This window comes from Zophobas morio, unplaced genomic scaffold (assembly GCF_036711695.1).
Source record: "Zophobas morio isolate AGI-343-1 ecotype UQ-CSIRO unplaced genomic scaffold, CSIRO_AGI_Zmor_V1 ptg000002l, whole genome shotgun sequence".
Classification (NCBI taxonomy): Eukaryota; Metazoa; Arthropoda; class Insecta; order Coleoptera; family Tenebrionidae; genus Zophobas; species Zophobas morio.
The window spans coordinates 1,331,311-1,349,410 of record NW_026972107.1 but is presented as its reverse complement, the minus strand read 5'-3'; the positions used below and the strand labels follow the sequence as shown (position 1 = coordinate 1,349,410).

The 18,100-nt window shown below is 36.7% G+C and overlaps 4 protein-coding genes across 5 annotated transcripts; 2 read left to right on the top strand and 2 right to left on the bottom strand.

The window, feature by feature from the left end:
• Window positions 1-5,059: 5,059 nt before the first annotated feature.
• Window positions 5,060-12,584, top strand: LOC135123803 (succinate dehydrogenase [ubiquinone] flavoprotein subunit, mitochondrial-like). The gene is made up of 6 exons (XM_064048682.1): window positions 5,060-5,176; window positions 5,224-6,369; window positions 6,419-6,604; window positions 6,651-6,986; window positions 12,226-12,339; window positions 12,400-12,584. The coding sequence occupies exons 1-6, from the start codon at window positions 5,099-5,101 to the stop codon at window positions 12,484-12,486; spliced, it is 1,947 nt and encodes a 648-aa protein (XP_063904752.1). The 5' UTR covers window positions 5,060-5,098; the 3' UTR covers window positions 12,487-12,584.
• LOC135123830 (mitochondrial import inner membrane translocase subunit TIM44) lies at window positions 12,507-14,380 on the bottom strand. Of its 2 annotated transcripts, none has more exons than XM_064048714.1 (4): window positions 14,306-14,380; window positions 14,102-14,248; window positions 13,926-13,985; window positions 12,507-13,876 (listed from the first exon to the last, which is right to left on the bottom strand). In XM_064048714.1, exons 3-4 carry the CDS (start codon window positions 13,980-13,982, stop codon window positions 12,674-12,676), a joined length of 1,260 nt encoding a protein of 419 aa, XP_063904784.1. In that variant the 5' UTR covers window positions 13,983-13,985; window positions 14,102-14,248; window positions 14,306-14,380; the 3' UTR covers window positions 12,507-12,673. The 2 variants fall into 2 exon arrangements, with proteins under 2 accessions (XP_063904784.1, XP_063904778.1); XM_064048708.1 differs by having other exon boundaries at window positions 13,926-14,005; window positions 14,306-14,379.
• Window positions 14,381-14,427: 47 nt separating this feature from the next.
• Window positions 14,428-16,411, top strand: LOC135123810 (ESF1 homolog). Its single transcript, XM_064048689.1, has one exon. The coding sequence runs from the start codon at window positions 14,507-14,509 to the stop codon at window positions 16,370-16,372; it is 1,866 nt and encodes a 621-aa protein (XP_063904759.1). The 5' UTR covers window positions 14,428-14,506; the 3' UTR covers window positions 16,373-16,411.
• A 337-nt stretch (window positions 16,412-16,748) lies between these two features.
• Window positions 16,749-18,016, bottom strand: LOC135123843 (N-alpha-acetyltransferase 30A-like). Its single transcript, XM_064048721.1, has 2 exons — window positions 17,313-18,016; window positions 16,749-17,266 (listed from the first exon to the last, which is right to left on the bottom strand). Exons 1-2 carry the CDS (start codon window positions 17,982-17,984, stop codon window positions 16,949-16,951), a joined length of 990 nt encoding a protein of 329 aa, XP_063904791.1. The 5' UTR covers window positions 17,985-18,016; the 3' UTR covers window positions 16,749-16,948.
• Between the last annotated feature and the right edge of the window lie 84 nt (window positions 18,017-18,100).

Genomic DNA, 18,100 nt, shown 5'->3' with positions numbered 1-18,100 from the left:
AAACTTAAAACAAGTTCAAAATGATAAATTTGTATAGGAAAATATCGTTTTTGGAATTAGGCCCCGCCCCATAATTGCAAAATCAATATTTCCTTGCAAAAACATACCATTTTAACCTTGTTCTTGTTGTGAAAAGATGGCTATGTATAGTAAGAAAAAAAAGCCAAAATATAAGCCCCGCCCACCCACCCTGTCTCAGTTTTGATGATTTTTTTTTATTCGTCATAAGCTTCGTTGTAAAATTTTTATTTTTCTACGAATAATTAGCGTGTGAAATATGTTCTTAAGTAATCGTGTTATACAAAGAAAATTAAATGTATTAATTAAAAAAGAAAACTAGAAGAAAAGCCCCACCCATCCGTTTCGATCTCAATCGGGATGAATTTTTCATTTGTTGTCAGACAGAGGGGCGGAGCTTAATTGCAAAATCGATATTTCCCTATACAAATTTACCATTTTAAACATGTTTTAAGTTTCTTGTTCTGAAAAGACGACTACGTATATTAAGGAAAAAGGAAAAATATAAGCCCCGCCCACCCACCCTATCTCAATTCTGATGATTTTTTTTTATCGTCGACAGCCACTGGAGCGGAATTTAATTGCAAAATCCGTATTATTTCTCTACAAAAAATTACCATGTAAGACAGGTTTTTGACTATCGGACTATTCAAAGAATACGAAATGTATGTACTTATATATTAAGAAAAAATTAAAGCCTGCCCTGATCTAAATAGTAAAGAAGCTTTAAGTTTCTAACAAAAAAAAAATTATCACAATTGAGATGGGGTGGGCGGGCGGGGTTTATATTTAGCCTTTTTTTTTCTTAATATGCACAGTATTCTTTGAACAACTCGATACTCAAAGACATGTTTTTAATTTCGTGAAAGAAATAAGTATTTTCCAGTTAAGCTCCGCCCCCTTGCTTCACGGCGAATAAAAAAAATCGTCACAATTGAGACTGGGTGGGTGGGTGGGCTGACATATTGTCATTTTGTTTGAATATCTGTAGACTTCTTTTCACAACATGAAACTTAAAACAAGTTCAAAATGGTAAATTTGTATAGGAAAATATCGTTTTTGTAATTAGGCCCCGCCCCATAATTGCAAAATCCCTATTTCCTTGCAAAAACATACCATTTTAACTTTGTTCTTGTTGTGAAAAGATGGCTATGTATAGTAAGAAAAAAAAACAAAATATACGCCCTGTCCAGCCACCCTATCTCAATTCGGATGATTTTTTTTATTCGTCGTAAGCTTCGTTGTAAAATTCTTATTTTTCTACGAGAAATTACCGTGTGAAATATGTTCTTAAGTAATCGTGTTATACAAAGAAAACAAAACGTATTAATTAAAAAAGAAAACTAGAAGAGAAGCCCCACCCATCCGTCTCGGTCTCAATCGGGATGAATTTTTCATTTGTTGTCAGACCGAGGGGCGGAGCTTATTTGCAAAATCGATATTTCCTTATACAAATTACCATTTTAAACATGTTTTAAGTTTCTTGTTCTGAAAAGACGACTACGTATATTAAGGAAAAAGGAAAAATATAAGCCCCGCCCACCCACCCTATCTCAATTCTGATGATTTTTTTTTATCGTCGACAGCCACAGGAGCGGAATTTAATTGCAAAATCCGTATTATTTCTCTACAAAAAACTACCATGTAAGATATGTTTTTGACTATCGGATTATTCAAAGAATACTAAATGTATGTACTTATATATTACCTAAGAAAAAATTAAAATCTGCCCTGATCTAAATAGTAAAGAAGCTTTGAGTTTCTAACAAAAAAAAATTATCACACAATTGAGATGGGGTGGGCGGGCGGGGTTTATGTTGTCTTTTTTTTCTTAATATGCACAGTATTCTTTGAACAACACGATACTCAAAGACATGTTTTTAATTTCTTGAAAGAAATAAGTATTTTCTAGTTAAGCTCCGCCCCCTTGGTTCACGGCGAATAAAAAAATCGTCACAATTGAGACTGGGTGGGTGGGTGGGCTGACATGTTGTCATTTTGTTTGGATATCTGTAGACTTCTTTTCACAACATGAAACTTAAAACAAGTTCAAAATGGTAAATTTGTATAGGGAAATATCAATTTTGCAATTAGGCTCCGCCCCATAATTGCAAAATCCCGATTTCCTTGCAAAAACATACCATTTTAACCTTGTTCATGTTGTAAAAAGATGGCTATGTATAGTAAGAAAAAAGCCAAAATATAAGCCCCGCCCACCCACCCTGTCTCAGTTTTGATGATTTTTTTTTATTCGTCATAAGCTTCGTTGTAAAATTTTTATTTTTCTACGAATAATTAGCGTGTGAAATATGTTCTTAAGTAATCGTGTTATACAAAGAAAATTAAATGTATTAATTAAAAAAGAAAACTAGAAGAAAAGCCCCACCCATCCGTTTCGATCTCAATCGGGATGAATTTTTCATTTGTTGTCAGACAGAGGGGCGGAGCTTAATTGCAAAATCGATATTTCCCTATACAAATTTACCATTTTAAACATGTTTTAAGTTTCTTGTTCTGAAAAGACGACTACGTATATTAAGGAAAAAGGAAAAATATAAGCCCCGCCCACCCACCCTATCTCAATTCTGATGATTTTTTTTTATCGTCGACAGCCACTATAGCGGAATTTAATTGCAAAATCCGTATTATTTCTCTACAAAAAATTACCATGTAAGACAGGTTTTTGACTATCGGACTATTCAAAGAATACGAAATGTATGTACTTATATATTAAGAAAAAATTAAAGCCTGCCCTGATCTAAATAGTAAAGAAGCTTTAAGTTTCTAACAAAAAAAAAATTATCACAATTGAGATGGGGTGGGCGGGCGGGGTTTATATTTAGCCTTTTTTTTTCTTAATATGCACAGTATTCTTTGAACAACACGATACTCAAAGGCATGTTTCTAATTTCGTGAAAGAAATTAGTATTTTCCAGTTAAGCTTTGGTTCACGGCGAATAAAAAAAATCGGCACAATTGAGACTGGGTGGGTGGGTGGGCTGACATATTGTCATTTTGTTTGAATATCTGTAGACTTCTTTTCACAACATGAAACTTAAAACAAGTTCAAAATGGTAAATTTGTATAGGAAAATATCGTTTTTGGATTAGGTCCCGCCCCATAATTGCAAAATCCCTATTTCCTTGCAAAACATACCATTCTAACCTTGTTCATGTTGTAAAAAGAAGACTATGTATAATAAGAAAAAAGCTAAAATATAAGCCCCGCCCGCCCTCCCTATCTCAATTCGGATGATTTTTTTTATTCGTCGTAAGCCTCGTTGTAAAATTCTTATTTTTCTACGAGAAATTACCGTGTGAAATATGTTCTTAAGTAATCGTGTTATACAAAGAAAACTAAATGTATTAATTAAAAAAGAAAACTAGAAGAGAAGCCCCACCCATCCGTCTCGGTCTCAATCGGGATGAATTTTTCATTTGTTGTCAGACCGAGGGGCGGAGCTTATTTGCAAAATCGATATTTCCCTATACAAATTTATCATTTTAAACATGTGTTAAGTTTCTTGTTCTGAAAAGACGACTACGTATATTAAGGAAAAAGGAAAAATATAAGCCCCGCCCACCCACCCTATCTCAATTCTGATGATTTTTTTTTAATCGTCGACAGCCACAGGAGCGGAATTTAATTGCAAAATCCGTATTATTTCTCTACAAAAAACTACCATGTAAGACATGTTTTTGACTATCGGACTATTCAAGGAATACTAAATGTATGTACTTATATATTAAGAAAAACTTAAAGCCTGCCCTGATCTAAATAGTAAAGAACCTCAAGTTTCTAACAATAAAAAAGTTATCACAATTGAGACGGGGTGGGTGGGCGGGGTTTATATTTTGTCTTTTTTTTTACTTTATATGCACAGTATTCTTTGAACAACACGATACTCAAAGGCATGTTTTTAATTTCTTGAAAGAAATAAGTATTTTCCAGTTAAGCTCCGCCCTCTCGGTTCACGGCGAATAAAAAAAATCGTCACAATTGAGGCTGGGTGGGTGGGTGGGCTGACATTTTGTCGTTTTGTTTGAATATGTGTAGATTTCTTTTCACAACATGAAACTTAAAACAAGTTCAAAATGGTAAATTTGTATAGGGAAATATCGTTTTTGGAATTAGGCTCCGCCCCATAATTGCAAAATCCCTATTTCCTTGCAAAAACATACCATTTTAACCTTGTTCATGTTGTGAAAAGATGGCTATGTATAGTAAGAAAAAAGCCAAAATATAAGCCCCGCCCACCCACCCTATCTCAATTTGGATGATTTTTTTTATTCATTGTAAGCCTCGCTGTAAAATCCTTATTTTTCTACGAGAAATTACCGTGTGAAATATGTTCTTAAGTAATCGTGTTATACAAAGAAAACTAAATGTATTAATTAAAAAAGAAAACTAGAAGAGAAGCCCCACCCATCCGTCTCGGTCTCAATCGGGATGAATTTTTCATTTGTTGTCAGACCGAGGGGCGGAGCTTAATTGCAAAATCGATATTAAAATTTATCATTTTAAACATGTGTTAAATTTCTTGTTCTGAAAAGACGACTACGTATATTAAGGAAAAAGGAAAAATATAAGCCCCACCCACCCACCCTATCTCAATTCTGATGATTTTTTTTTATCGTCGACAGCCACAGGAGCGGAATTTAATTGCAAAATCCGTATTATTTCTCTACAAAAAACTACCATGTAAGACATGTTTTTGACTATCGGACTATTCAAAGAATACTAAATGTATGTACTTATATATTAGGAAAAAATTAAAACCTGCCCTGATCTAAATAGTAAAGAAGCTTTAAGTTTCTAACAAAAAAAAATATCACAATTGAGATGAGGTGGGTGGTGAGTGTCATCAAAATTCCAAAAACAACATCTTTGGAAATTTCCCGGACTGTTTATTCATATCAATCACAGCAAAATTATATTATGAAAAACTCACTCGACACATGCACACATGCTTTTTTAAATTTTAACACCTCGCATGTAAACCAATTTCTAAGCGACCACACCCATTATTAATTTTAATTGCCAAAACAAACACTTCATGTTGACAGTTTTAACTTAAAAAATGTTACGACTTTCAAAAATCTTGCCGAGCGTAGCAAGATGCGTCCGAAATTTGCAGCCCCGTTTGATGTATTCTTCGGTAAGCCGCAGCCTTGTGAAGCCAAACCAACCCACACACTTTTGCAGAAAAACAAAGACAAAAAGGAGAAAAAAAGTGATATTAGGGTCACCGACCACTTCTACGACTGTCTAATAATCGGCGCCGGAGGCGCCGGCTTACGCGCCGCCTACGGCTTGGTCTCCAAGGGCTTCAACGTCGCCGTGGTCAGCAAAATCTTCCCCACCAGATCCCACACCGTGTCCGCCCAAGGCGGGATCAACGCAGCCTTAGGCAACTACGAGCCCGACAACTGGTACTGGCACTTCTTCGATACCGTGAAAGGTTCCGACTGGCTGGGGGACCAAGACGCTATACACTACATGACCCGTGAAGCCCCTAAGGCTATTTTCGAGTTGGAGAACTGCGGCATGCCGTTCTCTCGGTTTAAAGACGGGAAGATTTACCAGCGGGCCTTCGGGGGGCAGTCTTTGGACTGCGGTAAAGGGGGCCAGGCGCATAGAACCTGCGCTGCCGCCGACAGCACCGGTCAGTACATGCTGCACGCCCTGTATGGTCAGGCGGTCCGCTACGACTGCCGCTTCTTCGTCGAGTACTACGCGCTGGATTTGATTATGACCGAGGAGAGGTGCTGCGGGGCGATCGTGTGGGAACTGGGGGAAGGAACCTTCCATAGGTTTTTCGCCAGGAACACGGTCCTAGCGACGGGAGGGGCCGAAAGGTCGTACTTTTCGTGCACAGCGGCGCACTCCTCAACCGGCGATGGCACGGCGTTAGCGACAAGAGCCGGGATACCCTTACAGGATATGGAGTTCGTGCAGTTCCACCCGACAGGTATATATGGGGTTGGTGTTCTGGTGACGGAGGGAGCGCGTGGTGAAGGGGGCGTCATCACCAATAGTAAAGGAGAGCGCTTCATGGAGAAGTACGCCCCGTCGGCGAAAGACTTGGCGTCCAGGGACGTGGTATCCAGGAGCGCCACTATGGAGATTCTAGAAGGAAGAGGTGTGGGTCCGGAGAAAGACCACGTGCACTTGGAGTTGATGCACTTGCCGAAGGAACACATCAGGAAGCAGCTGCCTGGGATTAGTAATACCGTAGCTGGGTTTACAGGCCGGGACGTTACTAAAGAACCAATCCCTATAATACCCACTGTACACTACAACATGGGGGGTATCCCGAGCAACTACAAAGGACAGGTCGTTACGCAGCTGGTAATCACTCTATTGTTATAACAGTCGCCCCCAAGTATCTCGATTGTAGCCTGACCAATCCGAGCAAGTCGTTTGCGGTCTCTACTGTTGCGGCGAGTGCGCATGCGTCTCAGTCCACGGCGCCAACAGACTCGGAGCCAACTCACTCCTCGAAACCGTCATTTTCGGCCGAGCCGTTGCTGACACCATCGCCGATTTAAACAAACCAGGAGACGATATCCCGCAGGCCGAAGAGGTACACCCACGAGTACTCACCCAGATTTTTAAATTCGCTGTTTTAGTGGATGGGTGTGCCCGCCATGGACAATTTCGAGAAACTGCGCCAGCAAAGGGGTACCCGGACCGTGGGAGACCTGCGCCTCGAGTTACAAAAAACCATGCAAAAGTATGCGGGAGTGTTTCGTAACCAGGAACTACTAGCTGAAGGGTGCGTCAAGGTTTTCGATCTCTACAAAGAGTTGAAAAACGTGTCGGTGTGCGACGACTCTCTCATTTGGAACTCGGATCTCGTGGAAGCTCTAGAGTTACAAAATCTTTTTATCAATTCGCTGCACATGATTCGGTCTATGGAGCAAAGGAAGGAGTCGCGTGGCGCGCATGCGCGGGACGATTTTAAGGTATGCAGCTACGCCATTGTTTAAGTATATTATAGTTGGACAACCTAATCCAAATTTTACTTCGCCTAAATAGTGAGCTTTATGACAAGGAATCCAGGGGGCGTGGGACAAATTTTTCGTCAACGCGCATTTTCACTGTTAGATTTATTTTACTCTACATCTGATGGCGCCATCAAACATTAGCAAAGGCAAACACCCTTCACTCTGCTCTTATACGAGGAGTTATCCATAAATCCATAATTAACATTGTTCCGTAAACAGTAATGTGTATAAACATATATGTACAAAATATGAAAATATACTTGACATAAAAAATATGAAGCAATGCGTTGTAACGTGATACGAAAGAATTGTATTTAAATGAATTTGACGCCTATTTTTATTTGACTAATATCTGAAGACTGACAGAAACTGACCAAGGGTTTTTTAACTGGTATAATTGTTTAGTTTTACAAGATTAAAGTAAAACAAGATTTTAAGTAAAATTTAGATTCGTGGTGTTACAAAAATATTAACACAAAATGAAAATATATATTCAAAGTAAATAACAGAATGACATAAATTGTCGGCGTTGACATTACAAATAATTCCAAGACAGAAAAAAATGCATGAAGAACTTAAGAGGCATGTTTGTAATATCGAGTTGTTAAAGGTTGCTTTGAAGACTGTTTGTTTCTATGAAAATCAATTGCTGATATTCGACGTTGTGGTAGATTTTCTTTCAAAAATACGAGATAACTAATTGTTTCTTGAAGTAGTTTCCGTAACTTCTAAAATTTAAAAAGGACACGCCGTTCTGCTCTAATAAAATGTAGAATAAGGTCAAAATCACACTAATATTACATCTGATTTTGTCAACCACATGAATATAATTTTAATGTAAATAAGTTACAGACATTATTTGAAATGTTTATTATATTTCGAAAACAAGATAAAATAAATAAATAAATAAATAAAATATGGAAAAAAAAAATCAACATTTTCCAATTTATAATGTTATTTAAATTTTAAAAAGTAGCGTAGTTCTGATTTATAAATACGCTATTGAGATTTTTCGGCTTGTCGATTTCTCGATTTTTCAACTTTAAATCTCTCAATTTTTCAATATTTCAATTTTGGGTTTCTCCGATTCTTCCATTCTTCAAATTTTCTATTTATCGATTTTTTTATTTTTCGATTTCTCAATCTTTCGATGTTTCAATGATACGATTTCTCAATTTTTGTCGTCTTCAATTTTACGGTTTTTAAATATTTCGATTTTTCAATTTTTCAAATTTTCACGTTTCTAAATTTTCAGTTTGCCGATTTCTAAAATATTTTTTTTATTTGCCCATTTCTGGACTTCCTAAAGTTTCGATTTTTCACACCTTCAATTCTTCAATTTTTCGATTTTTTAAGATTACGATTTTTCGATTTTGCTGTTTTAGATTTTCGATTTCTCAATTTTCCAATTTTTTAATTTCTCAATTTTTTGAATATTTCTTTCAGTTATGAGATTTTTCAATATTTCAATTTTTCGACTTTGCGATTTTTGAATTGATGGATTTTTTTTGATTTATCGATTTTTTACTTTTTGGATTTTCAATTTATTATAAACTTTAGATTTTTCAATTCTGCGACTGTTTAATGTTTCGATTTCTCAATTCTTCAATTTTTCGATGTTTTAATATTTCATTTTTTAAAATTCTAGGTTTTTCGATATCTCGAGTTTTCAATTCTTCTATATTTCAATTTTTCAATTTTTCGATTTTTTTAATTTTAATTTTCGATTTTCCAGTTTTTCTTTTTTAAAATTTTTCGATTATTCAATTTTTTAATTTCTCAATTTATCGAATTCAGATGTTTCGTGGTTTTGATTGTTCACTTTCTCAATTTTTCAATTTTTAACTTTCCTTTTCGGCTTCCGACTCCTCAATTTCTCGATCCTCCAATTTTTCGATTTCTTGAAGTCTCAGTTTTTGAATTTTTCGATGTTTAGATTTTTGTATTTCTCGGTTTTTCGATTTTTTTCTTTTGAGCTTTCAATTTCTGGATTTTCCAATTTTTCAATGTCCCGATTTTTCAATTTTTCAAATTGAATTGGATTTCTCGATTCTTCAATTTTGCGATATTTTAATTATTCAATGTTTTAAATTTTAGATTTTTCGATTTCTCGATTTTTGACTTTTCAGTTCTTCAGTATTTAAATTTTTCAAATTTTTGCGTTAAATTTTCAGTTTTCTGATTTCTCAATTAATCTGTTTTTGATTTTCCCGCTTCTCAAAGTTTCTTCAATTCTTCGATTTTTCGACTTCGCTTTATTGGTTTTTAGATTTCTCAATTTTTGGATATTTCTTTCAGTTTTGATATTTTTCAATACTTCGATTCTTTGATTTTTCGACTTCTAGATTTTTCTATTTTTTATTTTTGGATTTTCAGTTTTTCGTTTTTTATACTTTGGATTTTCCAATTTTCCGATTGTTTTATATTTCAATTTCTCAATTTTTCAACTTTTCCATATTTTAATTTTTAAATTTCTATATTTTTCGGTTTCTCGAGTTTCCACTTCTATATTTTAATTCTTCAAATTTCCGAATTTTTAAATTTTTTGAGATCTCAATTTATTGAGATTCGGATGTTTCGATGTTTTGATTATTCAATCTCTCGCTTTATCAATTTTTCCATATTTAAGTTTTCGATTTTTTGATTTTGGCCTATTTCGGTTTCTCAATTTTTCGATTTTTCGACTTCTCGATTGTTCAACTCCTCGATTTTTTTGCCTTTTGATTTTTCGATTGCTCGATGTCTCAATTTTTGAATTTTGCAATGTTTCGATTTTTCGATGTTTCGACTTTTGATTTATCCGATATTTCAATTTTCCAATTTTTTAAATTTTCGACTTCTCGATTCGTTGATTTTTCAGTTTTTCGATTTTTAAATTTTAGATTTTCGAATTTTTATTTTTTTGAATTTTTGATGTTTGGATTTCTCCATTTTTCAGTTTTAGGATATTTTAACTTTTCATTGTTTTAAATATTAGATTTTTCGATTTTTCAGTTCTTAATATTTTTTTATTTTTCAAATTTGGCGTTTCTGAATTTCTAGTTTTCGGATTTCTCAATTAATCTATTTTTTTATATTCCCATTTCTCCACTTCCTAAAGTTTCGATTGTTCAGTTCTTCAGTTCTTCAATTTTTCGATTATTCAGGTTTTTGATTTTTCAATTTTTAGATTTTTTAAGTTTGCGATTTTTCGACTCTACTTTTTTGACTTTTCTGTTTCTCAATTTTTTAATTTCCTAATTTTTGGATATTTCGTTCAATTTTGTGATTTTTCAGTTTTTCGATTTCTCAATTTTAACTTTTCAATTTTTAAATTATTAATTTTTTTCGATTTTTTGAGTTTTCAGTTCTTCTCAAAGTTTCGATTTTTCAGTTCTTCAATTCTTCGATTTTTCGACTTCGCTTTATTGGTTTTTAGATTTCTCAATTTTTGGATATTTCTTTCAGTTTTGATATTTTTCAATACTTCGATTCTTTGATTTTTCGACTTCTAGATTTCTCTATTTTTTATTTTTGGATTTTCAGTTTTTCGTTTTTTATACTTTAGATTTTTCAATTTTCCGATTGTTTTATATTTCAATTTCTCCATTTTTCAACTTTTCCATATTTTAAATTTTAAATTTCTATATTTTTCGGTTTCTCGAGTTTCCACTTCTATATTTTAATTCTTCAAATTTCCGAATTTTTAAATTTTTTGAGATCTCAATTTATTGAGATTCGGATGTTTCGATGTTTTGATTATTCAATCTCTCGCTTTATCAATTTTTCCATATTTGATTTTTCGATTTTGGCCTATTTCGGTTTCTCAATTTTTCGATTTTTCGACTTCTCGATTGTTCGACTCCTCGATTTTTTTGTCTTTTGATTTTTCGATTTCTCGATGTCTCAATTTTTGAATTTTACAATGTTTCGATTTTTCGATTTGTTGGTTTTTCGATTTTTTGCTCCTCGGTTTCTCGATTTTTCGATGTTTCGACTTTTGATTTATCCGATATTTCAATTTTCCAATTTTTTAAATTTTCGACTTCTCGATTCGTTGATTTTTCAGTTTTTTGATTTTTAAATTTTAGATTTTCGAATTTTTATTTTTTTGAATTTTTGATGTTTGGATTTTTCGATTTTTCAGTTCTTAATATTTTTTTATTTTTCAAATTTGGCGTTTTTGAATTTCTAGTTTTCGGATTTCTCAATTAATCAATTTTTTTATATTCCCATTTCTCCACTTCCTAATGTTTCGATTTTTCAGTTCTTCAGTTCTTCAATTTTTCGATTATTCAGGTTTTTGATTTTTCAATTTTTAGATTTTTTAAATTTGCGATTTTTCGACTCTGCTTTTTTGACTTTTCTGTTTCTCAATTTTCCTAATTTTTGGATATTTCGTTCAATTTTGTGATTTTCCAGTTTTTTGATTTCTCAATTTTAACTTTTCAATTTTTAAATTATTAATTTTTTTCGATTTTTTGAGTTTTCAGTTCTTCTATATTTCAATTTTTCAATTTTCGGAATTTTTAAATTTTCGATTGTCCAATTTTTTTTTTCGATTTTCCAATTTTCGATGTTTCGGTTTTTGAATTAACCGACTGTTCAATTTCTCGATTTTTAAATTTTAGATTTTCCAATTTTTGTTTTTTTGATTTTTTTATGTTTCGATTTCTCGATTTTACAATTTTCCCATCTTTGAATTTTCCAATGTTTTAAATTTTCGATTTCGAGGATTTACTGTGTTACAGTAGAATAGTCATCAGTCATTACTCATCAAGAACGATTATTGCTGTGCGTTAAAATGCCTACATATTGATAAGCACGTACATACAAGACGCATTTAAGACTGTTTTAAGTTTGCTACATTTAATTTTTGCTATTTTAAATTTATTTCTTGATGTCTAAATCGTATATATTTAAATGGTGGTAAATAATTTGTGATAAAATGCATTTTAGTTTCAAAGAAAATATGTATTTAATGATTTGACTACTGTTAATAAAAAAAAATACGTAAGAAGATGTTCATATTGAATTAATTTGGTGTTCATAGTTTGATGATAACCCATAGTTATTCTGGAGGCAAAAGCGAGTGAGATGTAAAATGTATATTCATTTTTTTCTACATGGGAAAGTTATTGTCCGTATAGGTTGTCCAATTATAATATACTTAACCAATGGCTACGCTGTGTCGTGTAATATAAAGCCGCGTTCACAGGTACGAGAAGACGAATACGATTATGCGCAGCCGGTAGACGGTCAACAAAAACGGGGAATTGAAGATCATTGGAGAAAACACACGCTGAGTTGGCTGGAGGTCGAAACCGGAAAAGTAACCCCCAAATTAACCCTTGGGTTGTAATTACAATTGTTATAATTTTTATAATCTTAGGTGTGCTTCACGTTCCGTCCCGTTAATGACCACACCCTCGACGAAGACGAATGCCCCCCCGTCCCGCCCATAATAAGGAAGTACTGAATAAGTGCGAACGACTTAACTTTATGAAAAAAAATTTATATAAATTATACACCTTTCCTGTACAACAGAAAAACAAATCTGTACAGCGCCATTTGAATCTTAAACAATTCAAATTTGTTGTTACTTGAATAAAGGAATTAATAGTGAAAGACTCCTTCATTGAAGCAATAAATAACAATATACTAATCTACACCAACTGCTCGTTGCTACTGGCCGACAAATCTAACAACCTCCACGCCGCTCTGGGGTCTGGTTCGCCTGTATCCCGACACAAGACCCACACATAGGCAACCCTCATTACTTTATCGGGATCGCCCTCTACGACTTGTCCCGTCGGATCCTTGACACACATCATCTGCTGCGACGTGAACGAGATGATCAACACAGGCCCCTGATCCATCACCTTCCCCATCACCAAATCCACGTTGTCCACATCTAAAATTTTCGATTCGATTTTATACCCCTTCTTGTACGCCTCTTTAATCGGCACGGCGAACAAATTAAACGGCCCCTCGTGACACCAGTCTCTTAAAACGTCCAAGTCGCCCCTCGTCATCGCCTCCAGCACGTTCGGAATAATGTCTGTCTCGCACTGTTTCAAAAACCTTTTAGAATCGAAAGACGGGTCTATTTTACAGATTTCAGTGAGAGTTTCCGACAGTTCCGTCTTCTGGAACAACCCACCCATAATGTCGGAGACTTTGTCAGTCAAGAGCCGCGACGCTCGAATTAGGGGATTATCGCTTTCGTCGTATTTGAGCTTCCAATCGATTACTTTATGGACATAGGGATTATTGTCTTTGAAGTTTTGCCACGACTGGTAAAACCGCGAGTCTTTGTGCAGCTCCACCCCCGTCGCGTCCACGTTAGGCTCGTAGAACTTCTGCTGCTGCACCGCGTTGATTTCCGTGCGTTTTCGCAATTTCGGGGGGCTCACGTACACCCGCCCTTGCATGCTAGTCGTGTCGATTTCCTGCTTCACAGCCTTCGTCGCCTGTGATATACTCTGAAACGCCCCGCTTTTGCTGATTTCCTGCGCCTTCTCGCTGATGGTGTGCGTCGTTTTACCCAGTTCTTCCGAGATTTTGCCCGCTTTTTTCACAATTTCAGTCTTGCCCGCTTCGTCTATCACCCCCTGGACTTTCTCCTTAATTGTACTAATTTTTTCCTTGAACACTTCGCTGCCTTTACTGGCTTCTTTCTCCACAGATTCGAATTTCTGGCGCGCCGCTTTCAGCGCCTCACTCTGCTCCAGTTTCTCCGCTTCTTCCCGAAATTTCTTCAGCGACTCCTTCATTTCCTTGTTTTTAGCCATTTCTTCCCGAAAGTTGTCGTACAAGCGAGACAGGAAAGTCTGCCGTCGGCTGGGCTCTCTAGAGTACTGTCTGACCTGAAGTGCAACAATGCGTGCGTGAAGACGCAAATTGAAACGAACTTACCCCATTTCGTGCGCTTCGTAGCGCGTGTTGGAGAAGAAAGTAGTTAAATCGGTACATTATCTAAAATAAATGACAAAAATCTGAAAAAAAACTCATGTGAGAAATGACATAACCTGACTTTGACAAGTGCGCCAATGACAAGCTATTTATTACTTACGCACCAAATTAATTCGTACCTGTAATTAACGCCAAAAAATGTGTCACGTTACAACGATTAAAGTGTCTTTTTGTTGTTTTCGGAAAATTAAAATATTCTTTCTATCGTGGGGTACATGTCAAGTTGTGAAACGAGAGCAGTGACTTTCGCTTCCGAGTTGGCGAACCTGCCTCCGCAATAAACACAAATTATACTAATTACACACCGACGTAAATATTTTCACCTGCAACAAATCGTTATAAGCGTAAAACCCGCCAGTTCTGCTGTGCCAATTTTTATTAAAACGGTTTTTTCGACTGAAAACATCTCCGTCGTAGGGAAATATAGTCGGCGTGTTGTGGTAGTAGTCGCCGTCTGTCAACAACACGTGTGCGTTTTGTGAGGTTAAACTTCGACGATAATTTTGGAAAACACGGCCCCCACGATGGAGGACCAGCGCTTCGCCCACGTGAAAACCGACCCCAAGTTCCGCCGCATCCCCAAAGGCGCCCGCAAAGTGAAAATCGACAGTCGCTTCAAGTCCATGTTTAAAGACAAACAGTTCAAAGTTAAATACACGGTGGATAAGCGCGGCAGGCCCGTGAATCACACCTCCACTGAAGACTTGAAGCGCTACTACGACCTGTCTGATAGCTCGTCGGACGAAGAAACCGACGATAAAAGCGAGCTCAGCGTGAAAGATAAAACCGACAAAGTGGTTTCAGACGAAATTAAAAAAAAACTGCGTAATTTGAGCGTGGATTATGCCCGAGGTGAGTCGAGTTTGTTGACGGAGAGTTCGTCCGACGACGACGACGACGAGGACGACGAAGTCGCAGAGGGTGACGATATCGAGCACAATTGGGGCGAATTGGACAACGATGCAGAGAAAACCGAAGACGCGACGTTCAGATTGGCGGCTTGTAACATGGATTGGGATAGAATCCGCGCTATGGACTTGATGGTGTTGTTTAACTCGTTTCTGCCGCCAGGTGGCGCTGTAAAATCTGTAACCATTTACCCGTCGGAATTTGGCAAAAAGCGGATGGTGGAGGAGGATGTCAAAGGACCGATTGAGTTGGTTGAGAATAAATTAAACGAAGAGGACGGTGAGGAAGGGGCGAAGTACCACATGGAGAAACTGCGGCAGTACCAACTCAACCGACTCAAGTATTATTACGCTGTAATTGTCTTTGATAGCGCTACCACGGCTAATAAAGTTTACTCAGAGTGCGACGGAATGGAATACGAATCTAGTGCGACGAAACTCGACCTCAGGTTTATCCCCGACGATATGTGTTTTGATGACGAAGCGAAAGAACAGTGTGACAAACTCCCGGAACTTAATAAGTACCAACCGCGATTTTTCACGACGACGGCGCTCCAACAAGCCAAAGTTGATTTGACTTGGGATGAAACCGACCCGAGTAGGATTGAGCTGACGCAGAAGATCAGCTCAGGCAAGATTGAAGATATTTCAGAGAACGATCTTCATAATTACGTGGCTGTGAGTGAAGATGAAGAAAGCGGTAGCTCAGAGGAGTGCGACGACGACGACGACAACCCGATCGAGAAATACAAACAACTACTACAAGACATTGAAAATAAAGAAGACGAAAAGAAGAACAGAGAGGTCGAAATGGAAGTGAGTTGGGGGATTGATTTGAAGAGTAAGACGGAGAAATTGGTGCGGAAGAAGATTGATGAAGACACGGCGAAGACACCGTTCGAGAAATACTTAGACAAGAGGAAAGAGAAGAGGAAGGAGAAGAAGAAACAAAGGAAAGGGGGTGAAGATTCAGACGATATTCCGTCCGACGTGGATATGAATGACCCGTTCTTCGCTGAAGAATTCAACAATCCGGAATTCAAACAGAAGAAGAAAAAGAAGGAGGAGAGAGTTGAGTCTGACGAAACTAATCCGGAGTTGGAGTTGCTACTTTTGAACGAAGACGAGGATAAGTCACACTTTAGTTTGAAGAAGATACAGAAGCAGGAAGAGGTTTCTTTGAAGAAGAAACGGAAGAAGAAGGATGTGGAGGGTGACAAAGCGGACGATTTTCAGATTAATGTCGACGATGATCGATTTTCGGCTCTGTATACCAGTCATTTGTATAATATTGACCCGACGAGTCCTCACTACAAGAAAACTAAAGGGATAGAGACTTTGATAAATGAGAAAATTAAAAGACGGAAAGACGAGGACTCAAATAATGAACCCGTAGTTTCTAAGAAAAAGGACGCGGAGCTGAGTGTTTTGGTAAAATCGGTGAAGAGGAAAGCGCAAGCTTTGAAAAACAAGAAGCGATGAAATTTTGTATCTCAGCGTAATTAAAGTCTTGTTTATAAATTTTGGTATATTATTCAATCAATACAACACATTATGTATGATACAGAAAATTATATATACAGGAATTTTTACAATTACTGACAAATAATAGTCTATATATTAAAAAAGAAACATTCATGTAAGCACACATCAGTAATTCTAGTTACATAGTTCTCAACTTATGTCAGTAGAAATTGTTACAAAAGCTCAGATATTGTGACACCCTGATTAAATGAACATCCAGTTACACATCCACTGCATCTACACTTAACCATATAAAAATAACGTCTTTAAAAAAAAAAATTGGGTGATGATAAAACAGTGATGATAACGTTTCCACAACAATAAAAGAAATGGATGAAATAAAGTGTTTATTTTTGGATTTTACATCTTTGGAAGACTGAACGAATCCTAGTCCTCAAACGAATTTGGCGTCAGTATGAGGGAAATTACACAACAAACAAACAACAAGAATAAAATTCTGAATATTCAACTAATTTTAACAAACTCACACCATACCCTGAGCATATGGCAACAAATACAACCAAATTAAAATTCTCATCTTAGCCACAGTTTCAACCTCAGAGCATCTACGCCATTTAAATAGTACCTAAACAAACGCTTATCCCGTACGAAACCCAAGGCTTCATATAACTGTAAAGCCGGTTTATTCGTCACTTCAGTTTCCAGAACCACCTCATCCGCGTCACCCACTATCATCTCTTGTATCGCGCGTCGCACCAACGTCGACCCGATCCCCAGTTTGCGGTAGTTCTGGTCCACCGCCAGCATCGCGATGTAGCCTCTTTTTATCACTTTCCGGTGGATGTCGAGCTTGCAGACGATGGCCCCCACGCACTCCTCGCCGCACATCGCCTACAACCAACCGTGTTATTCTAGAAAGGGGAAAATCGCGACTCACCAAGAAACACAGCTTCGGCCAGTTGTGGATGAAGTACCGGTAGGTGTAGATGGAGTAGGGCTCCGACAGGTCTTTTTGGATGATTTTCATGATCATGGGCATCTGCAGCTCGGATTCGTACTGAACATATTTGATTGGTGGTAGTTCGCGCTGGGGTTGCTGGAGTTGCTGGAGTTTGACCTTGTCTAAGTCTTCAGCCAAGTCTGATATTTTCTCCTCGCTAGAACTAGTTGCTTTGTTACTACACGACGCTATCGAGTCCTCGTTTGTTGTACTATTATTGCTTAAATTACACGATAAGTCCGGCTCTTGACTGGGCTCCAGCGGCATTTTCTCATTGCTCGAAATGTTGTCGTTTGAGTCTAGTTTGGTAAGTTTGGACTTTGAGTCTTTGTTGGTGCCCTCCTCCGCGTTCGAGATTTCTTTTTGTGGTTTAAGTTTCTTGTTTGTATACGTATCTTCATCGTTACTGGTGATTATGCGATCCTCGATGGACTTCTTCTCTGCACCTTTGGTAGAGTCTTGCACGATTCCATTAACCAACCCGTTCAGGTTCCCTTTTTTCGAATGTTTCTTTTTCGAAATGGTATTCTTTTCATTTAGATCAATTTTTGGTTCGCAGTTCGTTGAAGTGCACTTTTTCGTTTTATTGAGTTTCCCGTTCTTGTTCATCTTCCCATTTAATCTCCTTTGTACAAATTAATCTAAATGATGGCATAATATAAAATATTTTTTATTTTTGCTTTAAAATAAACTTGCTAAAGCGGACATATTGACGAAAAATCAAC

What these genes read in the sequence shown, in the direction of transcription:
- LOC135123843 (XM_064048721.1), bottom strand. Translation starts at nt 17,984, where the DNA reads ATGAACAAGAACGGGAAACTCAATAAAACGAAAAAGTGCACTTCAACG. An exon ending in GGCCGAAGCTGTGTTTCTTG is followed by an intron (nt 17,267 to 17,312) that starts GTGAGTCGCGAT and finishes GGTTGGTTGTAG; the next exon opens with GCGATGTGCGGCGAGGAGTG.
- LOC135123810 (XM_064048689.1), top strand. Translation starts at nt 14,507, where the DNA reads ATGGAGGACCAGCGCTTCGCCCACGTGAAAACCGACCCCAAGTTCCGC.
- LOC135123830 (XM_064048714.1), bottom strand. Translation starts at nt 13,982, where the DNA reads ATGTACCGATTTAACTACTTTCTTCTCCAACACGCGCTACGAAGCGCA. An exon ending in TACGAAGCGCACGAAATGGG is followed by an intron (nt 13,877 to 13,925) that starts GTAAGTTCGTTT and finishes GTTGCACTTCAG; the next exon opens with GTCAGACAGTACTCTAGAGA.
- LOC135123803 (XM_064048682.1), top strand. Translation starts at nt 5,099, where the DNA reads ATGTTACGACTTTCAAAAATCTTGCCGAGCGTAGCAAGATGCGTCCGA. An exon ending in CCCGTTTGATGTATTCTTCG is followed by an intron (nt 5,177 to 5,223) that starts GTAAGCCGCAGC and finishes ACACTTTTGCAG; the next exon opens with AAAAACAAAGACAAAAAGGA. An exon ending in GACAGGTCGTTACGCAGCTG is followed by an intron (nt 6,370 to 6,418) that starts GTAATCACTCTA and finishes TCTCGATTGTAG; the next exon opens with CCTGACCAATCCGAGCAAGT.